General features: G+C 34.5%; 1 protein-coding gene across 1 annotated transcript in view; it reads left to right on the top strand.

The window, feature by feature from the left end:
• LOC306658961 (phospholipid-transporting ATPase IB-like) overlaps positions 1–19,431 on the top strand; it is a gene marked incomplete at both ends in the record, with an annotated part of 142,477 nt that overhangs the window by 65,678 nt on the left and 57,368 nt on the right. Inside the window, one exon of the mRNA XM_079136233.1 lies at positions 12,858–12,927. Within this exon, the coding sequence (XP_078992359.1) occupies positions 12,858–12,927 (70 nt within the window). The remainder of the gene's footprint in view (positions 1–12,857; positions 12,928–19,431) is intronic.

Here is a 19,431-nt window from a genome sequence, read left to right as displayed (position 1 = left end):
AATTCTTTATGTATTGTAGATATTAATTCTCTGTTAGAAGAATAGCTAGCAAAGATTTTCTCCCATTCTGTAGCTTCTCTCTTCACATTCTTAATTGTTTCCTTTGCTGTGCATCAACTTTTAAATTTGATGCCATCCCATTTATTAACTGTTGGCATTATTTCCTAAGCTCTAGGGGTCCTACTGAGACAGTTTTTGCCTTTGCCTATATGCTGGAATGTTGATCCTATGTTTCTTCTAGGAAATGAATAGTTTCTGGCTTAACTTCTTGATCTTTCATCCATTTTGAGTTGATTTTTGTGGAGGGTGAGAGATAAGGGTATATTTTCATTCTTCTATGTATGTATAACCATATTTCCCAGCACCATTTAAATGTTAAAAAGGCTGTCTTGTCTCCAGCGTGTTTTTGTCAGGTGATTTTAGACATCTGGGTTTGTCTCTGTGTCTTCTATTCTGTAGCATTAGTCTATATTAGTCTATTATGCCAGTACCAGGCAGTTTTTGTTGCTGTATTTCTGTAGTATAATTTGAAGTCAGATATTCTGACACCTACAGTATTTATTTCTCTTTTGAATTAGAATTACTTTGGCTATTTTGTGCATTCTATTCTTCCAAACAAATTTTAGGACTATTTTTCTAGTTTGTAAGTCGTGTTATTGGCATTTTTATAGGATTACATTGAATCTGCATATTGCCTTGGTAGTCTGGTCATTTTAATGATATTGATTTTGTCTACCATGAACATGGGTGATCTTTCCATCTTCTGAGGAAGTTTTAGATTTATTTCTAGGGTTTTTTTTTTTTTTAGATTATTATAAATGGAATTGTTTTCCTGATTTTTTAATCAGCAGATTTCTTGTTGGTATATAGGAAAGCCATTGATTTTTTTAATGTTCATTTTGTAACCTGCTACTTTGCCAAAATTGTTTATTAGCTCTAGCAGTCTTTTGGTGGAGTTTTTTTAATCTTCCAGGTATAGGATCATATCATCTGCAAATAGTGATGATGTGACTTCTTCCTATCCTATTTTTATTCCTTTTATTTCCTTCTCTTGCCTAATTGCTCTGGCTATAATTTCCAGCACTGTATTAAATAGGAGTGGTGAGAGTGGGCATCCTTTCCTTGTGCCAGATTTTGAAGGAAATGCTTTCAGTTTTTCCCCATTTACCATGAGATTTGCTTTGTGTTTTTCACATACAGCCTTTATGATGTTGAGATAGGTTCCTTTTATCCCTACATTTTTCAGCGTATTTTTTTGAATCATGATTTTTTTTAAAGCATCAATAGATGCTTCTGTGCATCTATTGAAATAATTACATAATTTTTGTCCTTAATTCTATTTATATGATAAATTACATTTATTGATTTGCACATATTAAACCATTCTTACATCTCTGGAATAAAATCAACTTGGTTGGGGTGCAAAATCTTCTTAATGTGTTGTTGAACATGATTTGCTAATATTTTGTTAAGTATTTTTGCATCTTAATTCTTCAGGGATATTGGCCTGTAGTTTTCTTTCCTTGTGTCCTTATCTGATTTTGGTATGAGTGTGATACTGGCTTTATAGAATGAATTTGCAAGTGTTTCATCCCTTTCTATTTCAGTGAATAATTTGAGGAGTACTGGTAGTTCTTCTTTGAAGGTCTGACAGAATTTAGCTGAGAATCCATCTGGGCCAAGACCTTTATTTGTTGGAACGCTTTACATTACTGCTTCTCTTTCATTGCTAGTGTTGGTTTCTTTTCTTTTCTTTTTTTTTTTCTTTTTTAACAATACTGGGGATTGAGCTCAGGGGCACTCAACCACTGAGCCACATTCCCAGCTTTATTTTGTATTTGATTTAGAGACAGGGTCTCACTGAATTGCTTAGCACCTCGTTTTTGCTGAGGCTAGCTTTGAACTTGTGATCCTCCTGCCTCAGCCTCCCAAGCTGCTGGAATTACAGGTGTGTACTACTGCGTCTAGCTGTTGGATTCTTTATGTCATTTTGATTCAGTTTTCGTAGATTGATATTTATCTAGAAATGTTTCCATTTATTACAGGTTTTCCAGTTTATTGGAGAATAAATTTTCAAAATAGTTCCTAATGATCCACTGGTTTCTGTGATGTCTGTGGTGATCTCTCTTTTTTCATCTCTTATTTTATTAGTTTGGGTTTTTTCTCTTTTTCTTTTGTTTAGTGTGGTTACAGGCTTATCAATCTTGTTTATCATTTTAAAGAACCAACTGTTTCATTGGTCTTTCGTATATTTTTATTCTCAGTTTGATAGATTTAAGCTCTGATCTTAATTATTTCCTTCTTCCTTCTGGTATTGGAATTGATTTAATCTCTTTTTTCAAGGACCTTGAGATATAACATTAGGTTATTCACTTGGGATCTTTCTGAATTTTTTATGTAAGAACACATAGGTATAAACTCTCCTCTTAGAACTGCCTTCATACTGTCCCAGAGTTTGTATCACTATTATCATTTGAATCTAAGAATTTTTATATTTCTCTCTTGATTTCTTCCATCACCCATTCATCATTTAAAAGTGTATTGTTCAGTTTCCAAGTATTTATATAGTTCCTGTAGAGTTGTGTCACATTGATTTCTAATTTCATTATGATCTGATAAGGTATAATTAATGATATCATTATTTTGTATTTACTGAGTCACTTTGTGGGGTTGGGGTTGTGGCTCAGTGATAATGTGCTCACCTAGCACGTGTGAGGCCCTAGATTTGATCCTCAGTACCACATAAAAATAAAAGGTACCGTGTCCACCTACAACTAAATATATATGTATATATATATATATACATATATATTTATGTATTAAATCTCTTGCAAACAACATAGTGTTGGGGATTGCTTTTTAAATCCATTTCATCAGTCTATGTCTTTTAATTGGAGAGTTGAGACCATTTATATTCAATGTTTTATATATATATATATATTTTTTTTTTTTTTTTTTAAGAGTTGCTTTGTGTTCTAAAATGTGTTTTGGAGAAGATTCCATGAATCACTGAGAAGAATATATTCAACTGTTCGATGAAATATTCTATAGTTATCTATTAAGTGCTTTTGATTTATAATATTTTTCAGGTCCAAAGAGTCTTTACTGATTTTATGTCTGGATGATCTATCTAATGATGAGAGAGGTGTGTTGTGTACTGAGGCATGAGGCTTCAATTTGAGTAATGTCTCTTTTATGTAATTAGTTGCACACATATTTGGGGCATAAATATTTATTATTGTGATATCTTCTTTCATTTTTCTCTTTACCAGTATGAAGTGACCTTCTTTGTTTCTTCTGATTAATTTTGCTTTGAAGTCTGCTTTGTAAGATATGAGAGTAGCTACCCTGCTTATTTTGGGACTCCATTTGCATGACATCAATTTCTATCTTTTCACTTTCATCATGTGGCTGTCTTTGCCTATAAGGTGAATCTCTTGCAAACAACATATTGTTCGGGATTGCTTTTTAAATCCATTCCATCAGTCAATATCTTTTAATTGGAGAGTTGAGACCAAATTTATGTTCAATGTTATTACCAAGAAATATTTATTAATTCCTGCCATTTTGATTTATTCATGTTTAATTTGGTCTTGTTTCTCATTTACTTAACTACTCTTAAAATGAGAAGTTTTTTTCTTTTATGAGCTCTGAGGTTTGTATTTTATTTCTTCTGTGTGGAGTATTTCAATAAGTAAGTTCTGTAGTGCTGGTTCAGTTGTCATGAATTCTTTTAGTTTCTGCTCATCTTGGAAGGGTTTTATTTCTTTTTTTTTTAATTTAGTTTAATATTTTTTTAAAATTTAATTAAAAATCATAAATTTACATAGGGCAATGTTGTTTGATTCATTTTGTTATTTTTTCCCTTCCCCCCTCCCCTCCCACCCCTCTTTTCCCTCTATACATTCCTTTCTTCCTCATTCTTACCACCCTCCTTATCCCTAACCCTAAACCTAACCATAACCCTAACACTAAAACCTCCTACCCCCCCCCCCCGTATGTCCTCATCTGCTTATCAGCGAGATCATTCGTCCTTTAGTTTTTTGAGATTGGCTTATCTCACTTAGCATGATATCCTCCAATTTCATCCATTTGCCTGTGAATGCCATAATTTTGTCATTCCTCATGGCGGAGTAATATTCCATTGTATATATATGCCACAGTTTCTTTATCCATTCATCAACTGAAGGGCATCTGGGTTGGTTCCACAATCTGGCTATAGTGAATTGAGCAGCTATGAACATTGATGTGGCTGTATCTCTGTAGTATGCAGATTTTAAGTCCTTTGGGTATAGGCCAAGGAGTGGGATAGCTGGGCCAAATGGTGGTTCCATTCCAAGCTTTCTGAGGAATCTCCATACTGCTTTCCAGAGTGGCTGCACGAGTTTGCAACCCCACCAGCAATGTATGAGTGTGTCTTTTTCCCCACATCCTCGCCAACACCTATTGTTGCTTATGTTCTTGATAATCGCCATTCTAATTGGGGTGAGATGAAATCTTAGGGTAGTTTTGATTTGCATTTCTCTTATTACTAGAGATGTTGAACATTTTTTCATATATCTGTTGATTGCTTGTTGATCTCCTTCTGTGAAGTGTCTGTTCATTTCCTTAGCCCATTTGTTGATTGGATTATTTGTATTCTTGGTGTAGAGTTTTTGAGTTCTTTATAGATTCGGGATATTAGCGCTCTATCTGAAGTATGATTGCAAAGATATTCTCCCACTCTGTAGGCTCTCTCTTCACATTACTGATAGTTTCCTTTGCTGAGAGAAAGCTTTTTAGTTTGAATCTATCCCAGTTGTTGATTCTTGCTTTTATTTCTTGTGCTATGGGACTCCTGTTAAGGAAGTCTGCTCCTAAGCCAACAAGTTGAAGGTTTGGGTCTACTTTTTCTTCTGTAAGATGCAGGGTCTCTGGTCTGATTCCGAGGTCCTTGATCCATTGTGAGTTGAGTTTTGTGCAGGGTGAGAGATAGGGGTTTAATTTCATTCTGTTGCATATGGATTTCCAGTTTTCCCAGCACCATTTGTTGAAGAGGCTATCTTTTCTCCATTGCATATTTTTGGCACCTTTGTCTAGTATGAGAGAATTGTATTTATTTGGATTTGTGTCCGTGTCCTCTGTTCTGTACCATTGATCTACCTGTCTATTTTGGTACCAATACCATGCTGTTTTGTTACTATTGCTTTGTAATAGAGTTGAAGATCTGGTATTGCGATACCCGCTGCTTCGCTCTTTCTACTGAGGATTGCTTTAGCTATTCTGGGTTTCTTATTCTTCCAGATGAATTTCATAATTGCTTGCTCTATTTCTGTAAGGTACACCATTGGGATTTTAATTGGAATTGCATTGAATCTATATAGCACTTTTGATAGTATGGCCATTTTGACAATATTCATTCTTCCTATCCATGAACATGGGAGATCTTTCCATCTTCTAAGGTTTTCTTTAATTTCTTTCTTTAGTGTTCTGTAGTTCTCATTGTAGAGGTCTTTCACCTCTTTTGTGAGATTGATTCCCAAGTATTTTATTTTTTTCGATGCTATTGTGAATGGGGTAGTTTTCCTAATTTCTCTTTCTGAAGATTCATCACTTATGTATAAAAATGCATTGGATTTATGAGCATTGATCTTGTAACCTGCTACTTTACTAAATTCACTTATGAGTTCTAAGAGTTTTCTGGTGGAATTTCCAGGATCCTCTAAATATATAATCATGTCATCAGCGAACAGGGATAGTTTGAGTTCCTCTTTTCCAATTCGTATCCCTTTAATTTCTTTGGTTTGTCTAATTGCTCTGGCTAGAGTCTCAAGAACGATGTTGAATAGAAGTGGTGAAAGAGGGCATCCCTGCCTTGTTCCAGTTTTTAGGGGGAATGCTTTCAGTTTTTCACCATTTAGAATGATATTGGCCATGGGCTTAGCATAGATGGCCTTCACAATGTTAAGGAATGATCCCACTACCCCAATTTTTTCTAGTGTTTTGAGCATGAAGGGATGCTGTATTTTATCGAATGCTTTTTCTGCATCTATTGAAATAATCATGTGATTCTTAACTTTTAGTCTGTTGATATGGTGAATGACATTTATTGATTTCCGGATGTTGAACCAACCTTGCATCCCTGGGATAAAACCCACTTGATCGTGGTGCACTATCTTTTTAATATATTTTGTATGTGATTTGCTAAAATTTTGTTGAGAATTTTTGCATCGATGTTCATTAAGGATATTGGTCTGAAATTTTCTTTCCTCGATGTATCTCTGTCTGGTTTAGGTATCAGGGTGATATTGGCTTCATAGAATGAGTTTGGGAGGGTTCCCTCCTCTTCTATTTTATGGAATACTTTGAGAAGTATTGGAATGAGCTCTTCTTTAAAGGTTTTGTAGAACTCGGCTGAGAACCCATCTGGTCCCGGACTTTTCTTTGTTGGTAGGCTGTTGGTGACCTCTTCTATTTCATTGCTTGAAATTGATTTATTTAAGTTGTGTATGTCTTCCTTGTTCAGTTTAGGTAATTCATATGTCTCTAGAAACTTGTTGATGTCTTCGAGGTTTTCTGTTTTGTTGGAGTATAGATTTTCAAAATAGCTTCTAATTATGTTTTGTATTTCACTCGTGTCTGTTGTGATATTTCCTTGTTCATTCCGAATTTTAGTAATTTGAGTTTTCTCCCTTTTTCTCTTTGTTAATGTGGCTAAGGGTTTATCAATTTTGTTTATTTTTTCAAAGAACCAACTATTTATTTTGTTAATTTTTCTGATTGTTTCTTTTGTTTCAATTTTGTTGATTTCGGCTCTGATTTTAACTATTTCCTGTCTTCTACTACTTTTGGTGTTGGTCTGCTCTTCTTTTTCTAGGGCTTTGAGCTGTAGTGTTAAGTCGTTTATTTGTTGATTTCTACTTCTTTTGTTGAATGCGCCCCATGAAATAAATCTTCCTCTCAGTACTGCTTTCATAGTGTCCCAGAGATTTTGATATGATGTGTCTTTGTTCTCATTTACTTCTAAGAATTTTTTAATTTCCCTCCTGATGTCTTCTGTTATCCATTCATCGTATAATAGTGTATTATTTAATCTCCAAGTATTGGAGAAGTTTCTATTTTTTATTCTGTCATTTATTTCTAATTTCAGTCCATTATGATCTGTTAGAGTACAAGGTAGTATCTCTATCTTCTTGTATTTGCTAACAGTAGCTTTGTGGCATAAAACATGGTCTGTTTTAGAGAAGGATCCATGTGCTTCTGAGAAGAAGGTGTATTCGTTCTTTATTGGATGGTATATTCTATATAAGTCGGTTAAGTCTAAATTGTTGATTGTGTTATTGAGATCTATGGTTTCTTTATTCAATTTTTGTTTGGATGATCTATCCAGCGGTGAGAGGTGTGTTAAAATCACCTAGTAATATTGTGTTGTGTTCTATTTGATTACTGGAATTGAGAAGGATTTGTTTGACGTACATGGATGAGCCAATGTTCGGGGCATAGATATTTATGATTGTTATGTCTTGCTGATTTATGCTTCCCTTAAGCAGTATGTAGTGTCCTTCTTTATCCCTTCTGACTAGTTTTGACTTAAAGTCCACATTATCTGAAATGAGGATGGATACTCCAGCTTTCTTGCTGTGTCTGTGTGCATGGTATGTTTTTTCCCATCCTTTCACCTTTAGTCTATGGGTATCTCTTTCTATGAGATGGGTGTCTTGCAGGCAGCATATTGTTGGATTTTTCTTTTTAATCCAATCTGCCAGTCTATGTCTTTTGATTGATGAGTTCAGGCCATTAACATTCACAGTTATTATTGTGATATGATTTGTATTCCTAATCATTGGACTCATTTTTGTTTTTTGACATGATTTGGTTTCCCCTTTATTTGGCTATTCCTTTAGGCTAGTTCCTCCCGTTGCTGATTTACATCGTTGTTTTTCATCTCTTCCTCATGGAATATTTTGCTGAGAATGTTCTGTAATGCCTGCTTTCTTTTAGTAAATTCCTTTAGCTTTTGTTTATCGTGGAAGGATTTTATCTCATTGTCAAATCTGAAAGTAAGTTTTGCTGGGTATAAAATTCTTGGTGGGCATCCATTTTCTTTCAGGGCTTGGTAAATGTTGTTCCAGGCCCTTTTAGCTTTTAGGGTCTGGACTAAAAAATCTGCTGATATTCTTATTGGTTTCCCCCGAATGTAATCTGATTCTTTTCTCTTGCGGTCTTTAAAATTCTGTCTTTATTTTGTATGTTAGTTATTTTCATAATAATGTGCCTTGGCGTAGGTCTGTTGTAATTTTGCATATTTGGCGTCCTATAAGCATCTTGTACTTGGTTTTCCATTTCATTCTTGAGATTTGGGAAATTTTCTGATATTATTTCATTGAATAGATTGTTCATTCCTTTGGTTTGTTTCTCTAAGCCTTCCTCAATCCCAGTTATTCTTAAATTTGGCCTCTTCATTATATCCCATAATTCTTGTAGATTCTGTTCATGATTTCTTACCATCTTCTCTGTTTGGTCAACCTTGTTTTCAAGATTAAATATTTTTTCTTCAATATCTGAGGTTCTGTCTTCCAGGTGATCTATCCTATTGTTTATGCTTTCTATGGCGTTTTTAACTTGGTTTATTGTTTCCTTCATTTGAAGGATTTCCGTTTGTTTTTTTTTCAGTATCTCTAACTCTTTATTGAAATGCTCTTTTGCTTCCATTATTTGCTCTTTTAACTGTTGATTAGTGCGTTCATTTAATGCCTGCATTTGTTCTTTCATCTCCTCGTTTGCTTCCCTGATTGTTTTAATTATGTACATTCTGAACTCCCTTTCTGACATTTCTTCTGCTGTGCTGTCATTGGGTTTTATTGATATAGTATCTAGGTTTGTTTCGGACATTTTCTTCCCTTGTTTTCTCATATTGGTCAGATGTCAATGGGACTCTGTGATATTGTAGATTTCCTCTATTGGCTTATGGTGACCCTGTAGATTTCCAGTGTATCACCTACCAGCCTTCAGTAGCCAGAAGTCTTGGATTAATTTGATAATGCAGTGCTTCTGAAGAACGCTGCCCCTAGCCTGCTACTGGTTCCAGGGAGAGACCTGGAGAGGTCTCTTGTTGCACAGCCCTGTTTCCAGAGGCTGGTTGTAGGTCAGAGATCTCCACTGTCTTGGGGACTTGTGGCTGGCTCTGTGTAGACAGGCTCTCACTGGGTGATTTGCCCCGAGAAGCTAGCCTAGAGAGGCGCTTCCCACCGGAGGGGGGCTGGGCTGCTTGGGGAAGTCCCTGGCGCCCTCTGCTGGTCACTGAAGCAACCTGCGGGCGGGCTGGAGCTGGCAGCGGGGTGGGCCGGAGCTGGCCGGAGCTGGCCGTGCTGCTTCTGTGCAGAAGGGCTCTCACTGGGGGGGCCTGTTCCGAGAGGCTGGAGGATCTGTCCCTGCGGGCGGAGCCCACCGCCAGACTGCACCGAGCTGCCTGGGGGAGACGCTATCTGCCCTGTCCCACTCTAATAAGCCACTCGAATCTGGGCCTGCCACCCAGCTGAGCTTCGCTGGGTGGGGGAGACTCACCCCGTGGTTCTATCTTAATCTGAGTCTCTCAATGCCTCCCCTTCTTGAATCCTGAGTTCTGGGGTGACTGGAGATGCAGTCACCCTCTAGTCCACCATCTTGTATCACCCCGTGGAAAAAGCCTGCAGCTGGAGGGGGACAATGCTGCCTGGAGAGGTCTCTGGCTGCCCAGCCCTGGTCCCAGAAGCTGCTTGCGTGTCGAATAGCTCCGCTGGCTTGGGGACTTGTGGCTGGCTCTGCGTCGAGAGGCTCTCACTGGGCGGTCTGCCCCAGGAAGCTAGCCTAGAGAGGCGCTTCCCACCGGAGGGGGCTGGGCTGCTTGGGAGAGTCCCTGGCGCCCTGTGCTGGTCTCTCAGGGTTTTATTTCTTATTTGATTTTAAAGTGTGGCTTTGCTGGATATAGCAGTCATAGGTGACAATTATTTTCTTTCAGGATTGGAACACATCATTCCAAGTACTTCTGGTTTATAGAGTTGTGCTAGGAAATCAGAAGTGATTCTGATAGACTTGCTTCTAAATGTGACCCGATGTTTTTCTCTGAGGGTTTTAAAAAGTTTTTCCTTGTTTTTTAAATTTAGGTATTTGATTATAATGTGCCATGGAGACATTCTTTTTGTTTTGTTTTGTTTTGTTTTGTTTTTTTAATTTCGGATTCTGAATGCAGCCTGTATCTGTATGTCCATCTCATTCTCAAGCTTTGGAAATTTTTCTGTTATTATTTCCCTGAAAAGGTTATCAGCTCCTTTAGAATGCAGATCACACTCCTCAATTTCAATAATTCTTAATTTTGGTATTTTAATGTCTACCCAGATTTCTTGTATATTCTGACTATGGTTACTTATTTTCTTTTCTTTAATGCTCTCTGAATGTTTAAGATTGGTCATTTCATCTTCCTACTCTGAGATTGTGTCTTCAGCATGGGCTACTCTATTAGAGACTTTCAGCTAAACATTTTATTTGATTTATTTCATCTTTAATTTCCAAGATTTCTGTTTGTTTTTTTTTTTTCAATATTTCTATCTCCTTGTGGAATTTCTCATTCATATCCTATACTAACTTCCTTAATTCATTCAGTTGTTTTTGTGGTCTCTTGGAATCCATTGATCATTTTTATAATGATTTTTTGAATTATTTATCTGATATTTAATCTAGTTCAATATCTTTGGAGTCATTGCTGGTGAATTATGAACTTCAGGTGTCATGTTACCTCATTTTTGTCATATTTCTTATATTTCTATGTTGTGTTTTATGCATCTGATGGGAGATATTTCTCTTCTGCTCTTATGTGTGAGCCTTTTTAGGGCACAGTCTTCACTTGCTAGAGTGATCCAGATTGAGATTCCCTTGTAGGTGTGGTGTCCACAGCCTTTATATTAATTCTCCATTTTTTTTTGTAGTAGTAGTGAATGACCATAGGTGGGATCTGGGGGCCTAACCCTATCTATTTCTACTTGATGCCTGTTTGTTAGTTGGGTTTTTGTCTCTTCTATTCTGTGTATTAAAGTATAGCTGAAGATTGACTTTCTTTAATTTGTGCATAAAGCAAGATGCACCATCTTTTGATTGATTTTAGTTCAACAGCAGAGTATCTACCCTGTGAACTTGTAGTGGCCCTGTTAGTAGCCAGAGACTACATGTTGACAGGGTAGGGCAGCAAAATGAGGACAGGGAGATCTACTTGAAAGAGTTGTGAAGATTGAATAATACATGAAGCCCAGGGAAGCTTTCTTCTTCCCTCATCAGTTTTTTTAAAAAAAATTTATGTGTTCTTTTTAGTTATACTTGACAGTAGAATATCTTTTGACATATCATACCTACATGGAGTATAACTTCCCATTGTTGTGGTTGTACATGATATGGAGTTACGCTGGTTATGTATTCATATATGAACACAGGAATGTTATGTTCCATTCATTCTACTCCTTCCCATTCCCATCCCTTCTTCCTTCTCCCCATTCCAATCTGGTGAATATCTACTTCTCCCCCCATGACATACTGTGATTCAGCATCCTCATACTAGAGAGAACATTAGGCCTCTTTTTTTTTTTTTTTTGGATTGATTTATTTCACTTAGCATGATAATTTGCAGTTCCATCATTTACCAGCAAATACCATAATTTCATTCTTCTTTAAGGCTGAGTAATATTCCATTGTGTGTATGTACCACATTTTCTTTATTCATTCATTTGTTAAAGGGCATCTAGTTTGATTCCATAGCTTAGCTATTGTGAATTGAGCTGCTATAAACATTGATGTGGCTGTGTCGCTGTAGCATGCTGATTTTAAGTCCTTTGGGTATAAACCTTAGAGTGGGAAAACTGAGTCAAATGGTGGTTCCATTCCAAGTTTTCTGAGGAATCTCCATACTGCTTTCCAGAGTAAGTTGTACCAATTTGCAGTACCACCAACAATGTATGAGTGTACCTTTTCCCCATGTCCTTGCCAACATTTATTGTTACTTGTTATTCTTGATAATTGCCATTCTAACTGCAGTGAGATGAAATCTCAGTATAGTTTCAATTTACATTCTAATTGCTAGGGATATTGAACTGATTTTAATAAATTTGTTGACCTACTGTAATTTTTCTTCTGCAAAGTGTCTATTCAGTTCCTTTACCCATTTTTTGATTGAGTTATCTGCTTTTTTGGTGTTAAGTTTTTTTTAGTTCTTTCTATATCCTGGAGATTAATGCTGTATCTGAGGTGCAGGTGACAAATATTTTCTCCCATTCCATAGGCTATCTCTTCATGTTCTTATTTTCTTTTCTGCCTTCATCAGTTTTTTAATGATTACATCATATTAGGTACTTACATTTACATATTAGAAATTAACATATAATATATAACATGTATATATAACACAAAATATATTTTATAATATATGTACATATTTTGTATCTTTGATATACTGTATAAATATGTAATAAATACATAGTAACTTCATAACATTTATTGTAATATATGTAATAAAAATTACATGATAAAGTCTACATGTATTATACACATATATTAAATCATTTTATATGATATAAATGATACACATGTGATGTATATATTATATATATAGTTGTACTAGTGAATTTCCATGTTAGAAAAGGATAGTAAATGAGAAACAGTATTAGTAGAAGGATGGAGAGATTCATAACTAGGATCCTAGTTTAAGGAACTAGGTAAAGTAGAGGAATGGAGACTAGCAATTGAACAAAAATGTTGACTTTTTCATTAATTGTCAGCTGGGGTCTTTATTGGAATTCTTTTGATTTTAGTTGTGTCATGTACTAAATAATATAATTGTAATTTTTGTATTGTTTTAGCAATAGAAAAAGGATGTCAATAATTGTCCGAACTCCTGCGGGACATCTTCGTCTATACTGTAAAGGGGCGGTAAGTGTTGGAATTCATGATTCACATGAACTCTTTCTCTCCCTACTGCACCAACTTGTAGAAAGTTGTTCACAACTTAACAATATCTTTAAATGGTGTTTTCTCTCTCCTGTTGCCATTGGTTGTCAACAGCATTATCCAAGACTGAAATTTCATTGCATGGTAGTCAAAGAACTTTCCCTAAAGTCCCACATCAGAATACTTGTTAAGCTTTAATGTCAGTGAGATGTTTTCTGTCACTTGATTGTTTTATTGAGAACTGATAAGAGTGTTCATGCCAAGATTTTGTCATAGGAATTTTGATCCCAGTTTCATCTCAAAGTGTTTGGATTTGGTGGATCTCATGAATTTCTTTAACCTTTATAAACCTTTTTTTTTTTAAGTGCTTATATGCTTATTATCACCATATAACTTTATTGAGGTATGATTAAAGTTTATTGAAGGTAAAATGAACTATATATTTTAAGTGCACAAATTGTTAAGTTTTGATGCTGATTTGCTTTCTGTCACTATATATTTGTTTTACATTCACTAAAACATTACATAAATGAGGGTGTATGTGTGACTTTTTGTTGGGATTCTTGCACTCCTAATCATTCTGAGATTCATCCACATTGTAGTTTGTACCAGTAGTTCACTCTTTGCACTGCTGGGGTGGTATTTTCATTTCATGGCTGTATCAGAGTCTGCTTATCCATTGACCTGTTGGTGGATATTTTGTGTGCAGTTTTTTGGCTACTACAAATAAGAGTCTTATGAGTGCAAGTATTTTTCTGTACATTGGTTTCATTTTTATTGGCTATATACCTAGAAGTAAAATGACTGGATCACATGGCACACGTATGTTTAACCAAACAGTGGTTATATTCTTATCAGCAATCCTTGTCAACACGTTGTGTGGTTAGTCTTTTAAATTTTAGCCTTTTTTATTTGTAATTGTTTATTTCATTGTGGCTTTTATTTTGTGCATACTGTGATACGATAGTGAGCTTCTTTTCTTGTATTTATTTGCCATCTGTGTTGGGGGTCTCCAAGACCATCCATATGGACATTTACTAGCAGGAATCATGGGACTCATTATATAGTTTTCCTCATAGCTAATATTTATGATATTAACACATGAAGGAATCATAGACAGATCTTAAGGGAAAAGACATAGGTGGAATCTGGAGGAATCCATTCCCCTGGAGTCACAAAGGGAAAGTTTATATCAGTTTAGTTAATTGTGTACCAGCCGAGGGCCAACCTCATAAGAAGGTCTTTCTATGGATAGCAGTTTCCAACCTAATATGTTAATTCTCTCTTTGCATACCAGTTCATTTATTTCTTTGATGAAAAGTCTTAAATATTTTGAACTTGCCTGGTTAAAAAAAAAAGCCAACAAATTTTTAGAGCAGTTTTAGTTTCATAGGAAAGTTGAGAGGAAGGTACAGAGATTTCACATAGATTATTCCTCCCACACATGGATAGCCTCCCCCATTATTAACACTCCCTAGAGTGCCATATTTGTTACAATTGATGAACCCACATCAACTCATAATCTCTCAAAGTCTATAGTTTATATTGTTTCACTCTTTCTTTGCTTTTGAGATGGAACGTCACCATGTTGTCCAAGCTGTCCTCAAACCTCTGAACTTAAGCAATCCTCCTGCCTCAGCCTCCCCTTGCAGTAGCTGGGACTACAGGTGCATCCCATCATGCCCAGTTTAGGGTTCACTCCTAACGTCATATGTCTTATGGATTTACAACTGTAGAATGACATGTATTCAACCATTATAGTATCATATATAATCTTTTCACTGCCCTAAAAATGTTTTATACTTCACCCACTCATCCTTTCTCTCCCTTCTTCCCAATCTCTGACAGGCACTATCTTCATCAATAAACCTTTCTAGAATGTTACACTTGGGATCACACAGTATGTGACCTTTTCATATTGGCTTCTTTCACTTAATAACATGCATTTAGGGTTCCTCATATCTTTTCATGACTTTATAGCTTATTTCGTTTTAGTACTTATTATTGTTTCCATTATCTGCATGTATCACATTTATATTTTTACCAAATGAAATATTGGGTGCTTCCAAGCTTCAGCAATTAGGAATAAAGTTGCTATAAAATCCATGTGCATGGGTTGGAGAGATAACTCAGTTGGTATCTGTTGATTGCTTGTACATCTTCTTCTGTGAAGTGTCTGTTCATTTCCTTAGCCCATTTGTTGATTTGGTTATTTGTATTCTCGGTGTAGAGTTTGTTTTAAGTTTAATTATGACAGATTATGGTAAGCATCTATTTTGCCACATGTACATCTTTTTAGGTGAAGTGTCTGATCAGGTTTTTTATTTTTTGCCCATTTCAAATTGTGTTGTTTGGATTCTTATTGTTGAGTTTTAAGAGCTCTTGGTTTATTTTGGATAATAGTCCTTCATCAGATGTTTCTTCTGTAAATATTTCTTCTGATTTGTGGCTTGTCTTCTCATACTACTGACATTGTCTTTCACAGAGCAGTTCTTAATTTTAATACTGTCCAGCTTATAAAATTTTGTCTTCCACAGGTCACCCTTCTGGTGGTCATGTGTCTAAAAAAATCATCACCATACCTAAGGTTATCTTAGTTTCCTCTTTTGTTATCTAATGTAAATTTTATAGTTTTGCATTCTACATTCAGGTCTGTAGCACATTTTGAGATGATTTTTGTGAAAGGTCTGCGTAAATTCACTTTTTTCATATGTGCATGTCTAGTTTTTCTAGCACCATTTGCTGAATAGACTATCTTTGTTCCATTGTATTGCCATTACTACTTTGTCAAATATCAGTTGACTGATCTTTTCATGCATTCATGTAATCTATTTCTGAACTTTCTATTCTGTTTCATTAACTTATTTGCTATTCTGTCTGCAATACATTGTCTCAATTACAGTTGCTTTATAGTAGTCTTGAGTAGTATCAGTCTTCTAACTTTCTTCTCTTTTAATATTATATTGGCTTCTCTGGGACTTTTGTGATTTCATATAAATGTCAGAGAGCATTTATTGATATGCACAATATCACTTGCTGGAATTTATTTTGAGATTGTATTGAATCTATATATCAATTTGGGAAGAACTGACATTTTGAAAATATTGGGACTTTCTATTCAGGATTATAGACTATCTCTGCATTTATTTAGTTTTTTACTTCTTTAATCAGAGTTTTGTAGTTTTTCTTATATATACCTTGTACATGTTTTGTTAGGTCTAGACTTGAATATTCCACTTTTGGCAGTATTAATGGAAATGACATTGTGTTTTCAATTTCCAATTCTACTAGTTTACTGCTGGTGTATAGAAAAATAATTGAATTGTGTGTTAACTTAGTGTCCTTCAACCTTGGTATAATGGCTTATTGGTTCTAGGAGTTACTTTATAAATTCTTATTGATTTTCTATGTAAAAATCATGTCGTCTATGAACAAAGAGAGTTTTATTTCTTCTTTCCCAATCCGTATATCTTTTATTTCCTTTTCTTGTCTTATTGGGTTGAAAAAAAGTACATGTTGAAAAAAAGTGATGAGAGAGGTGACATTGTTGCTTTTTTCCCTAATCTTAGAAAGTTTTTAATTTCTTACTATTAAGTATGAGGTTAGCTATCTTTTTTTTTTTTTTTTTTGGTAGATATTCTTTATTAAGTTGAGAAAGTGGCTATTGAGAGTTTACTGAGTTTTTTTTTTTTATCATGAATGGGTTTTGGATTTTGTCGATTGCTTTTTTTTAAATCTGGTAATACCATATGTTTTTTTCCTTTATTAGCTTGTTGTGTGATGAATTACATGAATTGACATTTGAATCTTCAACAAGTCTGGCCTCATAGAATATGTTAGGTAGTATTCCCTTTGCTTCTATTCTTTGAAAGTGCTTATAGAGAACTTGTATCATTTCATACTTAAGTATTGGTAGAATTTACTAGTGAATTCATCTGGGTCTAGTGTTTTCTCTTTTGAAAGATTAATTATTGGTTATATTTCTTTAATGTATGTAGGACTATTCATATTGTCTATTTCTTCTTGTGTAAGTATTGGTAGACTGCATCTTTCAAGAAATTGGTCTCTTTTATTCAGGTTACTGAACTTGCAGGCATACCTATAAATACTAATACTTTTTATCTTCCTCTCTTTTTCCTGATTGACTGGCTAGACAGTTACTAGATTTATTGATTTTCTCAAGGAAACTGCTTTTAATCTTATTGATTTTTCTTGAATGCTTTCTTACTATTTCATTGATTTCTACTCTTCATTATTTCCATAAATTTGTCTATTTTTTGTTTCATTTTCTCCTCTTTTTTCTAGCTTTCTAAGGTATAATTTGATTTGAGAATCTTCTTTCTAATATAATATTTATTGCTACAAACTTCCTCTTAACTACTGCTTGAGTAGCATCTCACACATTTTGATATGTTGCATTTTCATTCAACTCAAAATATTCTAATTTTTCTTTTTATTTCTTTTATAGCCTGTGGGTTATTTTTAAGTGTTTTTTTTTAACTTTTTATTTTTGAGATACTGAGGTTTAAACCCAAGACCTCACTCATACTGTTCAAGTGCTCTACCACTGAACTATACTCCCATCTGTTTTTATTTTATTTTATTTTATTTTTTATTTATTATTTTTTTTTTAATATTTTTTAGTTGTCAATGGGCCTTTATTTTGTTTCTATATGGTGCTGAGAATTGAACCCAGTGCCTCACACATGCTAGGCAAGCACCCTGCCAATGAGCCACAACCCCAGCCCCTGTTTTTATTTTATTTTGAGAGAGGGTCTCACACAATTGTTTAGACTGGCCTCAAAACTTGTGATTCTCCTGCCTCAGACTCCCAAGTAGCTGGGACTATGTGTGTCCTATCATGACCAGCTGAAATGTTTGTCTTCACATATTTAGGAATTTCCTAGAGTTATTTCTTTGATTTATAATTTAATCCCATTGTATTCATAGAACATACTTGGTATGACTTGAAACTTTTATGTTTTATTGAGAGTTGTTTTATGGCTCAGATTATGGTCTATGTTGTCAAATGCTTCATTTGCACTTTAAAATAAAAGGTATTGTGCTGTTTGGGTATGTGGTGTTTTATAGCTATGGATTAGATACAGTTGGTTGGCAGTATTGTTCGAATTTCTATACACTTAATGACTTTTTGACTACTTATTCTATCAATTAGTTGAGAGGGGAAAATCAAATCCCCAACTATAATTGTTTTTTATTTGCTCTTATTAGGTACATAAACATTTAGGATTGTTATTTATTTTTGATGAACTGATCTCTTTGTAATTGTAAAATGATTCTTTATCCTTTTTAATATCTTTTACTCTGAAATATATCTTGTTTGATATTAATATATATATATATATCCCACATTTGATTAGTTTTAGTATGGTATATCTTCTTCTTTCCTCTTAAATAGTTTATATGAGTATGTCTAAAGGGTGTTTCTTTTAGGGAGCAGGTAGTCCGTTCTTGTAGTTTCAAGTCGTTCTGAAATTCTCTGCCTTTAACTGAGGTATAGAGATCATTTTTAGACTGTACTTCATACCAGTTAGGTTTAAATATATCATGTTGACATTTATTTCATATCTGTCCCATCTATTTTCTCCCCTTATTCCATTTCCTGCCTTTTTTTGATTACTTGAATATTTTTTAATGTAATTTCTCTTCTTTTAAACAAAATTATTAGTTTATACTAGGCATCTTAAATTCATTATATTTTACCTACAGTTGATGTTCTATTACTTCAGTTATAATATAAGAACCTTACAATACTATAATTCAGTCTCCTTTCAATCTTTATGCTATTGTGGTTGACATTTTGATTTCACAAATGTTATAAACCTCATACCACATTGTTATTAATTTTTTTAAAGTTGATTATCTCTTAAAAATAATTAAATAGCTAGAAAAATACTCTACAGAAGTTAATTGGTCCATTGATACCTAACATCCCTCAGCTTTCCCCCTCTCAACCATGGAATTAATTCTTCTAATCACTTAGTCTTTCCATTTCAGTAAATTGATGAATAAAATATTCACCATTTTGTTACATATTTCGAATGGTCTGTTTTCTACTTGTTAAGACTTTTCTTTTAATATGTAAATAAAAAATAGATTTTTTTCCCTTGTTTTTCTCAATCTTAGAACAATACAGGGAAGATCTGTGAAGCACTAAATTCTACCTGAGATAATTACTCTATACTTGGTTTTTGATCACTTGGGGTGTGCGTTAAACAGAGAGCCAGTTGGGCTGTTTCTATAGGCTAATAAAAGAAAGCTAGTTTGCATTCAAACCATGCAGAGTATGGCATTTAACTCTTATCATTTCTGATAGATGTACTTTTTTTAGATTTTAAATAATTTTTTGATAAATTTGAGGATTCGTAAGCCAACAACATTTTTCTTTCATGACTCTCCCTGCTTTGTTGTCTTCTCCAATGTGTAAGTCAGACATAATTTTATCCAAAGTGAACAGAGATTCAC

The sequence above is a fragment of the Sciurus vulgaris genome, assembly GCF_902686455.1.
Source record: "Sciurus vulgaris genome assembly, chromosome: 4".
Lineage (NCBI taxonomy): Eukaryota > Metazoa > Chordata > Mammalia > Rodentia > Sciuridae > Sciurus > Sciurus vulgaris.
The sequence above is the reverse complement of the archived record's forward strand: the minus strand, read 5'-3'. Positions and strand labels throughout refer to the sequence as shown.